Below are 16,916 nucleotides of genomic sequence, written 5' to 3' on the forward strand. Positions count from 1 at the left end.
GCTCAAAAATAAAACAAAATAACACGTTTCATTTCTACGGAAGGGCTCTTGGCCTCCCTTTCCAAACGCTTACGTCTGACTCATACTTTGAGTCGAACCCGGGGTGGTCGAAGTTTCAAAGCTATTCTGGCCGCCGAGGAAACACAAAAGGGCTGACTCACTATCAGCTCCCCCAAGACGTTACGGTCTCCTGCCAATTTGCGTCTCGGCGCCCCGCTTTCCTCACAAACTCGACTGACCTCGTCGCTACTCCCCACCTGGTCTCGTCCTGCCACCTTGCGTTTCTTCGAACTGCACGCTGAGCTGTGAAAAGAACTACGGAACGACGAGGAGCTTAACTGCCTCGTGCCCTCTGTCCGCGTCCGTGCAGAACATTCTTCGCGGTCCCCCTTTGACCTGTGGCTCGAACGTTTAGGATGCGTCAACATCGTCAGTGACGACCGCACCTTTCTTCTCCTCGCGCCCTGCCCATTTGGGTTTCTCGCCATTTTTGGCGGCGCTACATTATTTACCGACTTTCGGTCTTTACCGCGCTTCTTTTTATGGCGCTTTCTCTTTGCACTCGTTTTCATGTCGCCTTCTCGTGCCTCGTGCTGGCCGGTACACATTTCGTCGGCCCGGATCGGTCTCTTGCCCGCACAGTCTGAGTGATTTACATTTAAATCAACACTCTCTCTGCCTCGACTGGCGGACAGCTCAACCGACTCTGGCACAATGCAGCAAGCTTTACTCGAGTTAGACAACTCGCACTCTTGCGAACTGCCCTCTACTACATTGCCCAGCGCACGCTGTGCATCGACACACAGCCCGTCGGTATCGATCGCTGTCTCACGCGCACAGTCCGAATGATTAATAACTGAACCATCCCTATCTAGGCTATCTAGACTGGCGGAGAGCCGCACCGATCCCTGAACAATGCAGTTGTTCTCTCGTGAGCTACGGAGCTTGCCACCCCGAGAACTATTCTCAACTGCATCGTCCAGCTCGCACTTCACTTCTGCACGCAGATCTGGCTCTACATGGGTGCTCGCGTCTGTCGCGTCAACAGTACCCTTTTCCTCGCTAGCAACCTCGCTAACCTTACCAGCGACGCACACACGCGGTAACTGTGCCAATTTGTTCGCAGCTGGCCTAGCTGTCTCTACAGTCATCTGTTGGCACAGCACCTCGTCGCTCTCACTACGGCCTTTAACGGCCTCTGTTGCCACTAAGGCATCGTTAGCAGCTAGCCTTTTCCCTTCACTTATGAATCGGCAGCCAATCTCACAGGCACTACTCTTCTCGTCGGCTTTTGCCGAAAATCTGCTAGACACTTCCTCATTCTTTCGCTCTGTACTTCCTACAGAATTCTCAGACAGCCGTTGTCTCTGCCAATAACTGATCATAATGCTGTATCTCTTTGATCAGTGCTGCCTTCTCTCTCTCATACTTTTGTTCACGCTCAAGCTTACGTTCCTGATACTCACGTTTGCGTTCATTCTCACGTTCGTGACGCTGACACCTAAGAGTAAGTTCTTGAAGCTCCTGCTTCCGTTCATTCTCGCGTTCTTCACGCTTAAGCTCACTCCCAAGTTCCCGACGCTCCCGCAAACGTACACGACGCACACGCTCCCGTGGCTCCTGTATTACCTCCCAAGCAAGCGCAATGCTTTTGTCATCATTGCCACTATCATTATTCGCCTTTATGATAGCTGGCGTTTCCATCCGTTCGTCCGCCTCAACTCCCAAATCGTCGCACACCAACAACAAGTCTAACCTCGTCAACCTTCTAAGATCCATGGCAGCTGCCCCGACAGGTGGTTAAAACTGTTTTCCTTAATTAATTTGTGCAAACGCACAATGCAACAAACTCCCGATTCCCAGAACTATCAAAATTGAACACACAACCTTTGAGTCTAGCGAATCATAAGGAAAAAAACCACGCGCTCACTTACGGTTGCAGCACCCTGCCATCCGGTTCGTTCGTCCGCTGTTCCCGGTTCCTCCGGACTCCCTGGGTCGAAGGCTCGCTCCTTCTTCGCTACTCCCAGTTTCTTCGGACCTCTTTCGACGAAGGCTCTCTCTTCTTCGCTCTTCCCGGTTCCTTAGGATCTCTCTCGACGAAGGTTCATCCGTAGCGCTGCCACCAGCTGATGCATTCGGAGGCGATCCTACCGCTGCCAACCAGATGTAGGGGTTGGAGGAACGGACGTCGGGATGAAAACCCAAACTTGGGAGTATTTATTCTACATTATGTACAGAGAGGTGAGCGACAAGTAACATTCGTACAGTCATCACGGGCCGGCAGCAACTCGGACGCTGCGGCCCGCGGCAAGAAGTTGGAGAGAGGTGAATCAAGGGAATCAGGGCATGCCCCAGAATCTCTGGAAGGCTTCTTATAAGCCCTTCGAGCACTGTAAGTCACGTCATGTTTGACCAATGGGAGAGTCCGCTCCAATGACGCCACTTTCAGCCAATGGTAGGCGCCCGTGTCGCGGTGTCACACCTGGCGGCTCTCTGCGGTCTTGCCTCGCAGGCTGGCAATGCACTTCTAACGAGGAGAAGGGGAGGGCTGCTCATGCTCCATTGTCCGAGGCCCACCTGCTAATCCCGGCGGCGCACGAACTTGTTGGCACGTGAACTTGTTGCCTTAAACTTGTTTGCTCGGCCGCTCCTCTGGAATGTGCTTTCCTGCTTCGGCATTCCTCAATTAGCTGTGCTGCGATTCGAAGTGGTTTGGGGAACTCGAAGTAATCGCAGGAAACATCTCCATATCTAACACCGGAAGTACTGCACAAGAAACAAGAGTGTCACTCGATGCACGTGCCACTAATAAGATGTATTATTTATATTAAAGGCTTATCGTCGGCGTTAAACGCTATAGGAGTGCAGTTTACACATTTCGATATTAGCTTTTATCATGAAGTTAGAAAATAATGTTGATGTTCATTCTTTCTTTCTATTTTACTTATTTTGCCAAACCTTAAAAATATTAATTAGCATCAGTAAAAGGCCACTCCCATGAATCCCTCTAGAATGCACTCTTTGTTAAAATGGTTTTACCTTGCGTGTTGAAGCGGTTTTTTTTTTGTCCTGCGTAAATTTGAATTGGGAGACCCCTAGGCAATCAGTAGGCTCATTCTTCCTGCGGGAAAAGGCGGTCCCTACAGAGAGACAAAGAGAGTGTGCCTGCGTTACGCAGTTGAAGCTTTCCAATGAATGAACACGAATTGTTAAACCCCCAAGAATGCCTTCACGAGGGGCGCAAGCGAGGCGTTCATCTCCGCAGCGGCAACCGAGTCGGGCACAGGGCTTGGCGAGATTGCTTTTGGTAAGCTTAGAACGGCTCCTACATAGCCCACTGAACAGCGCCGTACGCCTCGTGCAATGTGTTCAACGCAGCCGGCTCACACGCAAGCTAATTCTCACGCTCCAACGCTTCGCAAGAACCGCAAGCACTAGCGAATTGCTATGGTGAACTCATTATCAGTCTAGGATGGCGTCGAAGAGCAATCGGTGCTTTTTAATCCGGACAAAGTCACCGTGAATTCTGCCTGTAATAATAGAGCACGTTATCACTTGCCTTCTGGAAAAGGACACCGAATAAGCAGCCTTGTTCACGAAGCAATTTGTACGCTTAAAGCCCTTAGCAAGAATGCGCGCCGGCATGTACAGTCGATCCCAAAATTTTATAGACCATGGGATCATAGAAAAACGTTCAACTTTCGAGCGGCCTGTAACGGCAGCCGGTATAACCATGTATCAAAATGTTGTTCACTTGTACTAGTAGAAGCTGGAAATGCAAATACCCGAAGCTGCATTGTGAGGCTGCGGAGACATTCAGCATTTTTCTCAGATTTCGTGGTCCGCAAGCTTTTGTGGTCGGCTGTACCTACACGTACGTATACGTGATAGCGAGCACGTTAGCAATCGTGGCCGGTCAGCGGTAAACCGTTGTTACTAAATAAAGTAGCTGCTCATTCAGCCTTATAAGGGCACTGCTTCGATATTATCGTTTATCCCTTCAGCTACCCCGCGCCATTAATTCCTCGTCGAGAAGCGCCCGCTTCTTCGAGCTTACTTGCAGCGCACTTTCGGCGCTACGTCGGCAACGCCTGTTTCGCAACGCGGTGTGGCCCACATTGCGTTGCGGTTTGTCGACACAAAGGCGCCAATCTAATTTCAGCCGAGACAACAGCGCGTTCATCTAGCGTATCACGTCGCGCGGTACTCGCGCCAAAATATACGCGCGCGATTCCCATCACGCGCAGGCATAGCGATTTCATAAACGCCCAGCGCTGTGCGCGTGTAAGTCTTCAAAGCACGACAGGCGTGAAAACGCTTACGCCTGAACAGGGAAGAAAATCTCATTTAAAGTAATTTATGCGTGCACTTGTAACACATTTACGAAAGGGTGCACTATACAGTGGCGCAACGGAATAACTCTGGAGTCTTACACGAAAAAAAAATAAAGTAGGGCTTCATTTCGGATGTGCCGCAGCAGTCGTAGTAAGCTGAAGCACCAGTGGCTGCGTTAACTCACAAAAAACTCACAGACTCAGGCGTTATGTCTGATATATCCGTGAAACTGCCGCTGTTCAATTTATTCTGTTGATCTGTTTCTTAGCGTCTCCTCGCTTGTTTCCCTTTTGTGTTTCATTCGTAGCATTCGTCGTCGTTGCGTGCAAAACTCCACAGAAGCGCGGACATGAATGCCGTAATCCTTCTTCTCTTCGTCATCTGGACCGTACTGTTCACGACGCGCAACATCACAAGGCGGAAGGACTCCTTGACGGACGAAGAAAGGCGGTGAGACTCGTGCTATGCTTCAAGCAGCCTAAAGCGGACTAACCTTTACGTTCAGCAGTAGGTGTCTAGGACTGTATGCGAACTTGATTTCCAACTTTTAGCAAACTCTGGTATAGACAATTTTTTAGCTTATTACCCTTTTTTTTCTCTCTCTCTCTTGATCTCACAGTATTAGTCTTAGTATTGTTACTATTATGAGAAAAGGAGTGACCACCATCATTAAATGGTGACGAAAAGCCAGCATTTTGTAATTGTCTCCTCGTATATTTAAGGTAAGAATAGCAAACTAAATGTCCTTTTTTATTTTCATTTCAACAGAAAGAGGCATGTAATCATTGAGGTGTCTTTTTTTCATGTAAATAAGATTCAAATAGTATTTTCGCAATATTGAGCAGCATTTGGTGCACCTCTAGTAGAAAAAGAATAAAGTTGTTGGCTGTCACCTTCAACTTACGGCACGTAGCCACGCGGAAAGGGGGAGGGGAGGGAGAGGACGTGATTGCCCATGGTCATACAAAGTTATATAAACACGGTCAGCCAGTGTAAGCAAAGAAAAGAAAGAATACGTTAAGGATAACAAAATTACAATGCCGCATCTCACCATTAAATTTTTACCTATACAGGTCTGGTCTGGCACCGTCCCCTTTGTGTCCTACCTGCCCGGAACCTAAAAACATTGATCACTTTCTACTAGCATGCCGTCGATTTCTAAATCAGAGGAAGAAATTATAATTTTTATTCCGAAGATTGGGTATTCCTTTAACTACTCAAAATATCCTCTGCTTCGGGGCTTCTTCTTTGGGCTTTAGCCACTGTAACATCGGCGTGGCCATTTGCGACTTTCTCCGTGACACAGAGGCAACCATGTTAATTCGCGAAATCAGTAATTGTACAGACAATTAAATCACTGATTGTGTGTTGGCAATTATTCTAATACTAACTCCCCCGCCCCCCAATAAAAACAGAATTTGCTGTTTGTTTATAAATACAAACATTCTTATTTCTGCATCTGCCTCGTAAATATATTTCTTAATTAACATGAGCTTCACCCTGATTTACTTTTCCGATTATGGTTTCCTTTCTCCCCTTCCCTTTAACCTCTAACCGCCGGCTTCTTGGCCAATCCCCTGTAGTGGCTAAGCGCCACAAGTGAGGAGCAAGCAAACAAGCAAGCAAGCTTCCGGCCGAGTTTTCTTACTCGTTGCCGCATAAGAATCTGTAGTGAGCTTCATTTCGTGCAGAAAAAACAGGGGCAGTGTGCCCAAGGTCTTGAAACTTAATGTTGCCTGATTTTTTTTTCATCAAGCGACAGCCTCTCAGATGAGCATAATTATATGACTTGTGTTTTACGCTATCACTATAGTTAGTTTTCTTTCTTTTTAATGTCAGGCCTAGGCAAACAGAACTATATTTTGGGGTTTAATGTCCTCGTACCGCGCAGTAGGTCATGAGGAGCGCGTAGGGACTGATTATTCCTAATTAATACTGATCTCTTGGAGTTCTCTACAGTTCACTCAAAACATGGTATACGAGCACTTTACATTTCGCCCCTATCACAATGCAGCCGCCACGGCTGAGAGTCGAACTTGCGACTTCGTGCTCAGCAATTCAACGCCATGGTCAGCGAGCAGCTGCTTCGAGTGCGAATCGATCAGGCTGACTAAAGCCAGACAAGATCTGAACAATGCGGCACCTGTCCGCGCTAATGGTGTCTCACTCACAATAACAAGTGTGGTTAGGGCTCTTAATGAAAATATAAGCGTATTTCACACTCCTATATCCAAATGAGTGAGCTTACGCTGCTGTGGAGCTGGAAACAACATGCAATATATGACTAAAACATCACAGAGAGAGAAATGAACTGGCGAGAGAAAAGAAGAGAGAGGAAATACGGAGAGGTACCCTGTGCTGGGGAAAGGGTTAAAACGAATAAAAGGTCATAGAAGAAACAAACAAAACATACCATTAGAAAATTCAAACAACGCGATGCTACGCGCTGCACTAACTAAATCAGGGTGAAGTTCATGTTAATTAAGAAATATATTTACGAGGCAGATACAGAAATAAGAATGTTTGTATTTATAAACAAACAGCAAATTCTGTTTTTATTGGGGGGCGGGGGAGTTAGTATTAGAATAATTGCCAGCACACAATCAGCGATTTAATTATCTGTACAATTACTGATTTCGCGAATTAACATGGTTGCCTCTGTGTTAGTGCAGTTAGTGCAGCGACCTAACGTGCTACTACAGACCTAACGTGCTACTAACTGCACGTTAGGTCTGTAGTTGAAAGGGTACAGCAGACACTGGAGAGCTCCCTTTGAGTCACAAAAGATGAACAAGGTAATTACGTAAGGTCGCGTGAAAAAAGAAATTGTTTTGCAGGTTTATTCTTGCATAAGGCTGTACATGTGAATGAGGTACTTGCACGCATTACCGTGTGTTTTGCGCCCTTCAATCTCCTAGGGGAAGGGGCCTAAGTAAAGAATTTTCTGTACAATTATTACAAATCGCACTGCATCGATAGTAACGATAGTAACGTTGGCTGGACAGTACTGACATTTCCATAACCGCGAAAGCTATTTTATTGTAATTTCCATGACAGGCACGCAAGAATGCTTTATTATACATTCACGGCCCTTTTCAGGAAGAAGCCAAGTTGTGTAGTTTCGGGCGGTTGACGTGAAACCCCACAATTTAATTTAACTTATTTCTAAAGCAATTCGTAGTGAACAGGAGAACATGACATTTTTACTACTCCGAAGCTAATTGCGAAAGTCTATTCGACTCATATGAAAGACCTAAACGTTCACTCCGGTAACTGAGCGAAAGAAGTACCCTTGATCCCACCGAGGCACGATTTATCGCACATTTCCGAGGAATGAGTATTCATTTTCCAAGCGTTTTAAAAGGAAACAAAAATAAGAAAAAAAACTGATAATATGAATAAAGACTGCACTAATTCAATTGGAAGTCAAGCGTAGATGTATGCTTCCGTCACGAGTGTCCCGTCTGGAAATATTCAATATGAGGGACACTAAAGAGGAAGTTAACTTCAGCTGTATTAGTGAAATGCATTACACGAATAAAAAAAAGAAAGAAGCCACCGTTAGTTTGAGAGGAGGCTTGATTAGCCAAAGTACAGGCAGACCCAACTCCAGTTGACATCCACGTAAAGCGAAGCATTCTTGGTGTGATGAACCATATACATGTGCGTGCATATGAAGTGTGGTTTTAGAGATTTAAATATTAGTATTATAATCTGGCATGTTATACGAAGAAATTGTACTTGCAGTGGATTATAGGCAGGCTTTAAGTTATACACACATATCTTCAGGCAGTACATCAGGCCTATATTATTCGTTTAAACTTTCAGTAGGGATCAGCAGTGTTTCGTTGAGCTCGTGGTGCCTGTGATGCGTCGTTTCTTCCAGTGAAACTGCGGATCGAAGAGCGCCAAGCGCTTCAAAGGCACTGGTTTTCCTGCGAGCACGGAGGCCTGCGGGAAACGATGTTCTATGCCGGTTCCCGAAGTATGCGTTCGTGGCGTTCGGCGATACAGGCCAGATACGTACGAAAAAAAAAGTGCGTGGAACTCGGCATTAAAAAAGTGCAAGAACACAATTTAAGCACAAATGGCGGCGCCGCCCTCAATTTTCCGCGATCTCGCAGTGATGCCATGAGTCTCTATGGCACGTGCTCGAACATGGTTGGGGTGGACTGCGCTGTGTTTGTTTGAAGGAGCCAAATACCGAAATGAACAAACTTCACAAACATCTATGGTGCCACGATGGCATCGACAGAATAAAAGGCTTCGGCATTCATGACGTCGCTCTAACGCCAAGGATCCTGTAAGCATTGGCGCAAAATAAAATAATAGTCTAACTTTCGTCTTGATTTTGTAGGCTAGTGAACGACATTTTACTTCGAAAATAACCAAACTAGACTTTTGAAAGAAAGCTTTATCAGTACAAACAGATCTAGTGTGGTTTTGGTAGCCTTCATTTATTATGGTACTATCAAATCTTGCCCTTATTCGCCACGAATCATGTACTCCCTAAATTTAGCCCAAGCTACTTGGTAGGGTAAATGACTTGCATAGTGGAAGTTGAGCTTGTGCTACAAAAAAAAAACAAAAAAAACACAGGACGCAGTAACGGTCGAATACAAGCACTTTGGGTTGTTTGCCTTTCTTTGCACGCCGTATAAAACCACGTTCCAAAATTAGAAACCAGTCCAAGCCCAAACACGCCTTCAGATTACTCTTTCCTATTGCCCTTTGCTTTCGTAGGCGATTGGACGAACCGCTCTTCCTGACACCGTTTTTGGATGCAAACGACACCGAAAAGGCACGGCATCTCAGCAGAGTCACCCTCTTTGAAGAAGGTTACGGCGTTGAAGCGCACTCGGGCTACATCACAGTTGACAAGATTCTAGGCAGCCACCTTTTCTTCCTACTTACAAAAACAAAGGTAATACACGACGCATTTTCTACTGCGTTTGATTTTAACCATTTTTATGCTCGCGATGCCTGCACACAAAAACTGCATTCACTAAACTGCTCTGGCGCAGTGTGAGCCTTTTCCCGAATCCCTGTGATCGAGCGCGCCCCCAACTCCCAACTCCTGATAGCCGTCGGTGTCGTAGTCTAATGATCGCCGTGGTGATAGTTAATCATGTACGGTAATCAGGTAAGTAGCATGTCTGTGAAATATGAAACTCGAACGAGTAATTTGGGCTAGCTGGTCAAAATTATAGAGGAACTCGATATGACATCCACCAAATTCAGACTGGATAACGAAATGTATACGCACAAGGAAACATCGAACTAGGTTTAATTACGTAAGGACGCTGATAACATGCAAGTAATTGGGGTACAGGGAGTGCACACCTACATTACTGTTTGCATCAATAGTCGAAGAGGGTCATGTTCTTCACACGTGTAGACGAGGTATGAATTTGTTCAGAAAAACTTTTTTCGCCAGGACGCTAAACGGCACGTTGATGCAAATACTACCACCTACTTTCATGGTAGAATAGACTTGGCAGGTATAATGGGCTTAAAAGAATTCCAATTGTTTGTGTGTAGTAAAGGTTCGACAAATGCGTGTTCCGCGAACGTTGAAGAATTCGCATTAACACGCATTACTGGGGCTTTCATACGCATGCCTAAAGATGATTGTTCAAGGACGGTTTTATTGAGAAATGCGGCGAAATTCGCATCGGCACCCTGTCTATTATCCAAAAAAGAAAAGCTTTAGCGAAACAAATTGACGCCTCGTTTATACGTGTGAAGGACGCCATCCTATTTGACTGCAGGCGTGCGCATTGGTTATGGTGTGTTCTCTACGCGCTATATAGTACAGAGACAATCACTCGCAATCGCGATATAGCGCACTTTGACCGAGGACCTCTCACAGAGGAACTTATTTTAATATGCCGCCATCACAAGCCATCGCAGCACAGAGCGACGGGGGCACTGTTGCGATTTTTGAGGGTGACAGAATTGGACAAGCGGCTGTAGCCTGAACAGATGTTGATACTGCTGCAAGTGTTACTGTGCTGTGCGGTGACAGTATGCGGTGACACTGACCGATGGTGATTGTGTCTATGCTCCATTCATTCTTTATCTCTACTTTGTTACCACTTTACCTCCCCCTCCCCTCTCTATCCAGCGTAGGGTAGCAAACCAGATCTATTTCTCTGGTTAACCTCCCTGCCTTTCCCCTTTCCTCTCTCTCTCTCTCTCTCTCTCTCTCTCTCTCTCTCTCTCTCCGCGCATCGGCTACTCCCATGTTATGAGCACCGCTGCGTAGTAAAGACTATAGTGGAATGTAGTGCTTATACTATGTCTATCTCGTTTTATTGCATCGGAAATTGGCGCCGGCAAATCACCTTCCACAGTTATTGTTGCCCTTCCAGTCATGATGCCTCCATATGGCGGCGCGACTTTCTTTGTAGCCCTTTTTCATGAAAAAGTAAAGGAGTCACGCTGCATATTTGGGTGACTAGTATTCGAGATACAAATTAATGTAATGAACGCAATCTGAAATGAAGCGGTGAACTGAAGAAAAGGATGTTTCAAGACGGACGCCTACACGTTTTACGAGAGCTCTGGTGAGTCGCTGTTCAAATTTCTCTTTTACCGCAGCCTCTATCATACAGAACAGTAAAAAAACCACTGTTCTTTGTGAAGAAAAAGCTACGTGTTAGGAAAAGCAGTTACTCGATGCACAGGTTTTTTTTTTACTGAATAGTTTTAACCCTGTTTTCACCCGCGTTTCCATACGGCGACACCGTGACTACTTTCTTTACCGCGCCGGCAAACCATAGGCATCGCGCAAAGATTTAAAACTACCAAAACTTTTATGGACTTGTTGTGCCATCTGGTTCACTGTCGAAGAATTGCGTTTTTGTTTTTTACGTATTCTTTTCATTGTCGAGCGGCGGGAACTTCAATGCCAAATTCATGGCAAAAAAATGGCAAATTCAATGTGGAACAAAGGTCTCCGTACGCACTGTTTCATCGTGAAGATATTAGCCGCTCTCGTTGCCGTACCCTCGAGCTAAATTCGTCCGTCTGACAATCATCTGGCGTCCTTGAGTGGCTGTCCGGATATAAGTGACTCCTAGTTTGCTGCCAGTTCAATAGAATTTTGTTCGGGAGAAGAAGACCCGCAGGACCATTCCGGACTGTTGTTTTTATATTTGAGAACTTTGTCGGCCCTGCAAGTCAGCAATGTTTCTTTCAGTCTCTTTTCTCGATAGCTCATTTTGAGTCACGATCCTTGCTCTAAACGTGCTGCGATCAGTTTTGTGTGGGGCGCGATGCGAAGAACCACTGGCCTCAGCAAGTCCAGTCGCCGTTTCAGCAGCTCTGCAAGTACAAGAAATTTTCGGCGAAAACCAGGGTTCTCTTCAAAGTGCACGTGAGGGGAGAGGGGAAAGATTGTAATAATGCCCGCTACCGAGGCACGGCGCCTTCACGGCCGGATCGTGTTGCTTCTGCCGAGTCCTCGTCCAGGCACACAACACCTGCAACCGCGTGTGCCAGAATAAATAACCAGCGCCAGCACCATTGTCACAAAACAAGAAATATACAACACAGATTATTGGTGCATCCCAGCCACTAGTGAAGCTAGGTACACGCGAAGGCACGTGATCACTTGATGAACTTAACGTCAAACTTCATGGGAGATAATTTTCATTACTCTACCGGCATACCTGCGCCTAGGGCTTTCAGGGCACGGAGATTAGAATTCGATTTCTAGAATTACAAGCCGATGGTTCAAGGCGTGCGTATAAGCGCACATCATGTGTTTTAGGCAGTAAGATTAACTAGCACAAGAGACTAATTTGGATCCTGGTGGAATAGCGTAAAAGAACTCAGTGCGCTACAAGATGCAGTAGTTAATCAAGTAATTTGAGCCGTAGTTGAAACCATGGCATTACATTTTTTTACGGATTTACTGCAAAAGTAGGAAGGCAGAGGGCAAAAGTGGCTGCCAATTATCTATGCCTAAGCGAGTACCTAAAGAAGTTCAGGCCTAAGAAGTGACGTGCATCGGCGATTGCCGCCTGAGCTGTGCCCCAAATTTGTCAGTGAGCCTATAATGACAGTCGGGTAGCATGGCTGTCACTGGTTATTGACGCAGCTGATAGCGCTAGTCTGGAAAAAGGGGAATTATGCATTTCAGATGGTTTGAATGCCTGCTAGCCCCAAAAAGTACTCTGAATGTTCATAAGTATGTTTAAGAAACAGCTGAATACCTCAACAAGAACGATCCTGCTTTGGTAGCTGCAAATAAAGAAGGTTTGTTTTGTGGGCCTGCCTGACGTAGTGTACTGCGAGAAAACGCGTCAAACTATCGAAAATAATTTTGGTTGAGCCAAAGTTCTTATGGATCAAGTGAAAGATAAAACGTTGCAGCTCTTTGGTCAGTTGAATTTAACACGTCTTCAAGAATGTTTGAGAGCACGAAGTTTCTCAAGTTTCTTTATTTCTGCTAATGAACGAGAAGTAAAGGAACTGAGTGGTCCGAATTTTATTGATAATATCATAAGAAGCCAATAAACAAAGACACCGAGGACAACATAGGGGAAATCGCTTGTACTTTGTAATTGAATTAAACAAATGATATATTAATGGAAATGAGATTGCATGAAAAACAAACAGCCGCAGGTGGGATACGAACCCACGTCTTCGCATTACGCGCGCAATACTCTTACGAATTGAGTTACGTGGCGGCGTTTTCCCATCCACTGTCTGGGGTATTTATGTTTTACTACTAGAACTTACCCGGGGAGTGTTAGCCAGTGACAGCACTCACAAGGTTTGGCGGCGGATGTGGAACATCCTTTCTGCCGCAAGCGTCACGAGCATGGGATATATTTGGGTGAGAAGCTCATGTAAGATTGAGCTTCTCATCGCTATCAGAGATTTTATTGAAGAGTCTGACTCTGTGTCTTCTACTAAATGTGTCCCTCTATTCATTCGCAGTTTTTAAGTATTGCTTGGCTTTTATTTGGGCTCTACTTTTATTGCTTTTATGGTCGCACTGTGCAACAAAAGAGTGGTGCATGCATTGTTTTTTTTCTCTTTTTTTGCGTTGACCCCTTTTCATGCATCTTCATTTTAGCTCAGCGTTACAAGTGTATAGCAGCAAGTTTCTATGAATCCAAAGTGATGTTGATCTTTGGATATGTTGATTATTGCATGGCTGTTTATAAATCTGGTGGTTCCGGGGGAAGACATGCTTCTAAGTGATGTTAAAAATTTGAAAACTAGCACTAGTTCACCTCTGAGATGCCTGTTCGTCTGAACAGGCATCTCAGAGGCATCTCAAATGCCTACAGTTTCTAGATGTGAGCCTCTCTTTCTTTAATGAGCATGTGTATTTAATGTACCAGTCTCATCTTCTAAAGGGTGTAATAAAATGTTATTCGGCTCAGTCTAAAGTGAATAAGCGTGGCATCGTTCTCAAATGCTTGCGTGCGGCCTTCGTCAAGTCCTGTGAGTACAGGCTGTCAACAAGCGTCAATGGGCAAATACAGAGCGCCTATACGAACATGACTTCTCTAAGACATCGTTGCATATTTTCTTGAGAGCCTCGCTAAAGAGATTCATTCTGCTGGACGAAAGAGCAGTGGTCCCACGTGACCAAAGAAGCACTCAGTGGCTGTGCCTTGCATTCACCAGCTGCCGGACCGCCTCAAGCTGGTGGCTGGCCAACGTTGCGTTCTAGTTGTATTATCGGCGCCGAACGAACTTGCACGAATATGCCGTGTGGGGAATGAAAGAGAAGAAATAGAAGCAGTGTGTTCAGAGAACCACGCTGCACTTTTCGTGACATGCCAGATAGGAGCGGTTTACAGTACACCACTGAGGTGTGGCAAGCTGGCCAGTCATGGAGGTGCATTGACGAGAAGCTCAGGAAACACTGTGTGCAGGAGCGGGTGCCAGCAGGGTCGAGACATAGTGCAGGTAACTGTAAACGATGCCTCTACATGTACTACTTTGTTTGAAGCCACACATGTTCTGGGGGTAGTATAAAAATTAGGGGTATGCCAATATTCAAAATTACGTGTATGAATCGAATAGTCATTGATCTATTCGATTCGTATTCGATTCTAGAACTTACTAGTCAAAAGTTCTGTATTGTTTTTTTTTTCAATATATAAAGGACAAAAACGCTTATTGCAATCTCGAGAGAGATAGACATGTGAAGTGGGGGTAGCCCGAAATATTTTTCACTATTTGGTAAGGGCTGATTGCAGAAATGGTATAGGAACAATTCGGAATAGATTTACGTTATAAGCACCCCAGGTCACCATCCTTCGAGTGAAAATGTACAGGCCGACACTGCTATAAGGCCAAGAGTGCCCACGCCGCACGCCCGCTTCTTGCGCTCGTAGTCAAGATCTCTCGACCACCACTGCAGCTCGATCATCTAATCGAAGACTATATACAAGCGTGATCCACACTGTAAATGCCGGAGCCAATGTTAGCATAGGACTTAGCGCAAGCAACGGATGGTGCTGCATTTCGCATAAGATAAAATAAAGAACGCGATGGCAGCAGCAAAACACGTAAAAAAAAAAGGCTGAATGCGATCATGGCCAACGGAACAGCCAGCAACGTCAAGCTGCAGAACACAGAAGAGTCAAGATCGTGTCCGTGCTGCTCCTCAATTGATACGATTCGGGGGACGGCGTATCTCTTTGGTAGATTGCAACACTGCCGACGCCAACTTGCAGTGCCGCGCAGTTGCGCTGACAAGGCGCAGAAATTCCGGCTAACCCTTGCACTTTTTGCAACGTTGCATCGCGTAGGCACGCACAATAATGAGGCTCCACAGGGTTTCTTGCCGGCCGAGACCCGGCCGCTTACTCCATGCAGCAGCCAGAGAAGCCTGTAGAAAACAGCAGAAACGAAAAAAAAAGAAAACAAAAGAAAGGACGGCGTCTATGAGCTTACGCCCCGCGGTGGGCCGCCTCTACATGTGTGCTGTGCTGTGTGTGCGAAACAAGTCAGATCAAATCACTTATTTTCGTCCACTTTATTAAAGATAGAAAGGGAGTTGTTGTTCTAGACAATTCGATAAAACCAACGACTTGGGTATTTCTTTCTTTTTGACAACAGCAGCAGATAAAGTCCGGCATCAACTGAAACGGAGAGCAGTGCAGAAAGGTACACACGGGACGTCAGAAGCTAATTTAGAAAGAAAATCGTGAACATTGAATGTACGGGGTCTACCGCGACGATTATTAGGAAAAGTGTTTCACACCAGTTAGGTTTATTATACCAAAGCGCACCGTTTGCTTACATATGTTGCACAATTAAGACTAGTTTCACTGTGCTTATAGGTGGACAGATCGCAGAGCATAGCATATGATAGCATAGAATAGATTCTAAACGCATAGCTAGTGGCTATGCAGAATCAGAATCAGTTTTATTCATGACAAAATGATGATAATTACAACATATGTATATACAGAAGGAGGTCCCGTAGTTAGAAACTGAAATGGGACCTCCTTTTAGAAGAGATGAAGATTTAGAAGAGATGGAAGTGCGTACTGCAGACGATCTTTGCTGTAAGCAAAACGCTGGATTAGAATTTTCCATGATTTTCGCATGTCTCAGGAAATATTGAGTTTAACTTTTTCCGCATATGAGCTAAAGAAGTGATTAATAAAGTTTGCTGTAGGTCTATCTAACACCTAAATTAATGAAAGAATCACTGCAATACGCCTATAAACAATTAGGAACATTCGTATAGAAGAGCAGAACATTGGGCAAGTTGGCTTAGACTCATAGATAGGGGCAGCGCAAGGGATGAAGACGAGGAACACGTCAGCGCCGTGGTAGTCGTCTCACTTTTTTCGTCTGCATTCCTTGCGCTGCCCCCAACCACGAAACTATAAGCATTCGCTATACAGTGAACTCTCACTTGAGCGAACTTCACGGCAACCAAAGAAACAGGTCACTTAAGTGAATGTTCACCAAACTGAAAGTTCACCAATCTGAATATTCACTAGAATATGGAACAGCATAGGACACAGTAGGCATCGAGCCAAAAGTGTGAAATTGCAATTTGTGGAGTTATGTGCATCAATATATACGAAATGCGTAACAGCTACATTGCTGCCTACCTCATTACGAAAAAAATCTGTAATTTTCATTTGCACTGGTGCTCTTAATGCGCAAGAAGTAACAAAGCTGTTCAGAGATTCTGTGTTTTTGTGTACTTCCTCTGGCATAGGGTGTTGCTGAGACACGATGTTTCACAACTTTCCAAGGCAGCCTAGAGCCTCGGTTAGAATACAGGATTCGAATCTGCCTCTGCCATTGCATCCTCCTCTTCTTCTCCTTCGAGGTGAACCCTGGAAGCAATCTCCAGATCTGATGGTTCGGTACAGGTAACGAGCTCACTGTCACACTGCACGTTGAATCCGCTGGAGGGCTGATTTGGGGGCGGCGGGGATTGGCTTCGTCAGCACTGCAGAGCGCGAAACATTGTTGAACTGATCTGAAACATGAGCCCGGGTCCACTGATCAAGTTCGCTCAGCTGAAATATTCACTCTTTAAAAATTTGTTTAACGAAAATGCTCTTTTTACATTAAAT

At 45.4% G+C, this 16,916-nt stretch overlaps 1 protein-coding gene across 2 annotated transcripts in view; it reads left to right on the forward strand.

Annotated features, from left to right (window-relative positions):
- The window catches only part of LOC135899734 (venom serine carboxypeptidase-like), a 46,700-nt gene that overhangs the window by 12,206 nt on the left and 17,578 nt on the right, over nucleotides 1–16,916 (forward strand). For both annotated transcript variants that reach the window (XM_065429060.2, XM_065429061.1), the window contains exons 2-3: nucleotides 4,646–4,788; nucleotides 9,082–9,262. In XM_065429060.2, the coding sequence (XP_065285132.1) occupies nucleotides 4,688–4,788; nucleotides 9,082–9,262 (282 nt within the window). In that variant the 5' untranslated portion in view covers nucleotides 4,646–4,687. The remainder of the gene's footprint in view (nucleotides 1–4,645; nucleotides 4,789–9,081; nucleotides 9,263–16,916) is intronic.

Source organism: Dermacentor albipictus, chromosome 5 (genome assembly GCF_038994185.2).
Source record: "Dermacentor albipictus isolate Rhodes 1998 colony chromosome 5, USDA_Dalb.pri_finalv2, whole genome shotgun sequence".
Classification (NCBI taxonomy): domain Eukaryota; kingdom Metazoa; phylum Arthropoda; class Arachnida; order Ixodida; family Ixodidae; genus Dermacentor; species Dermacentor albipictus.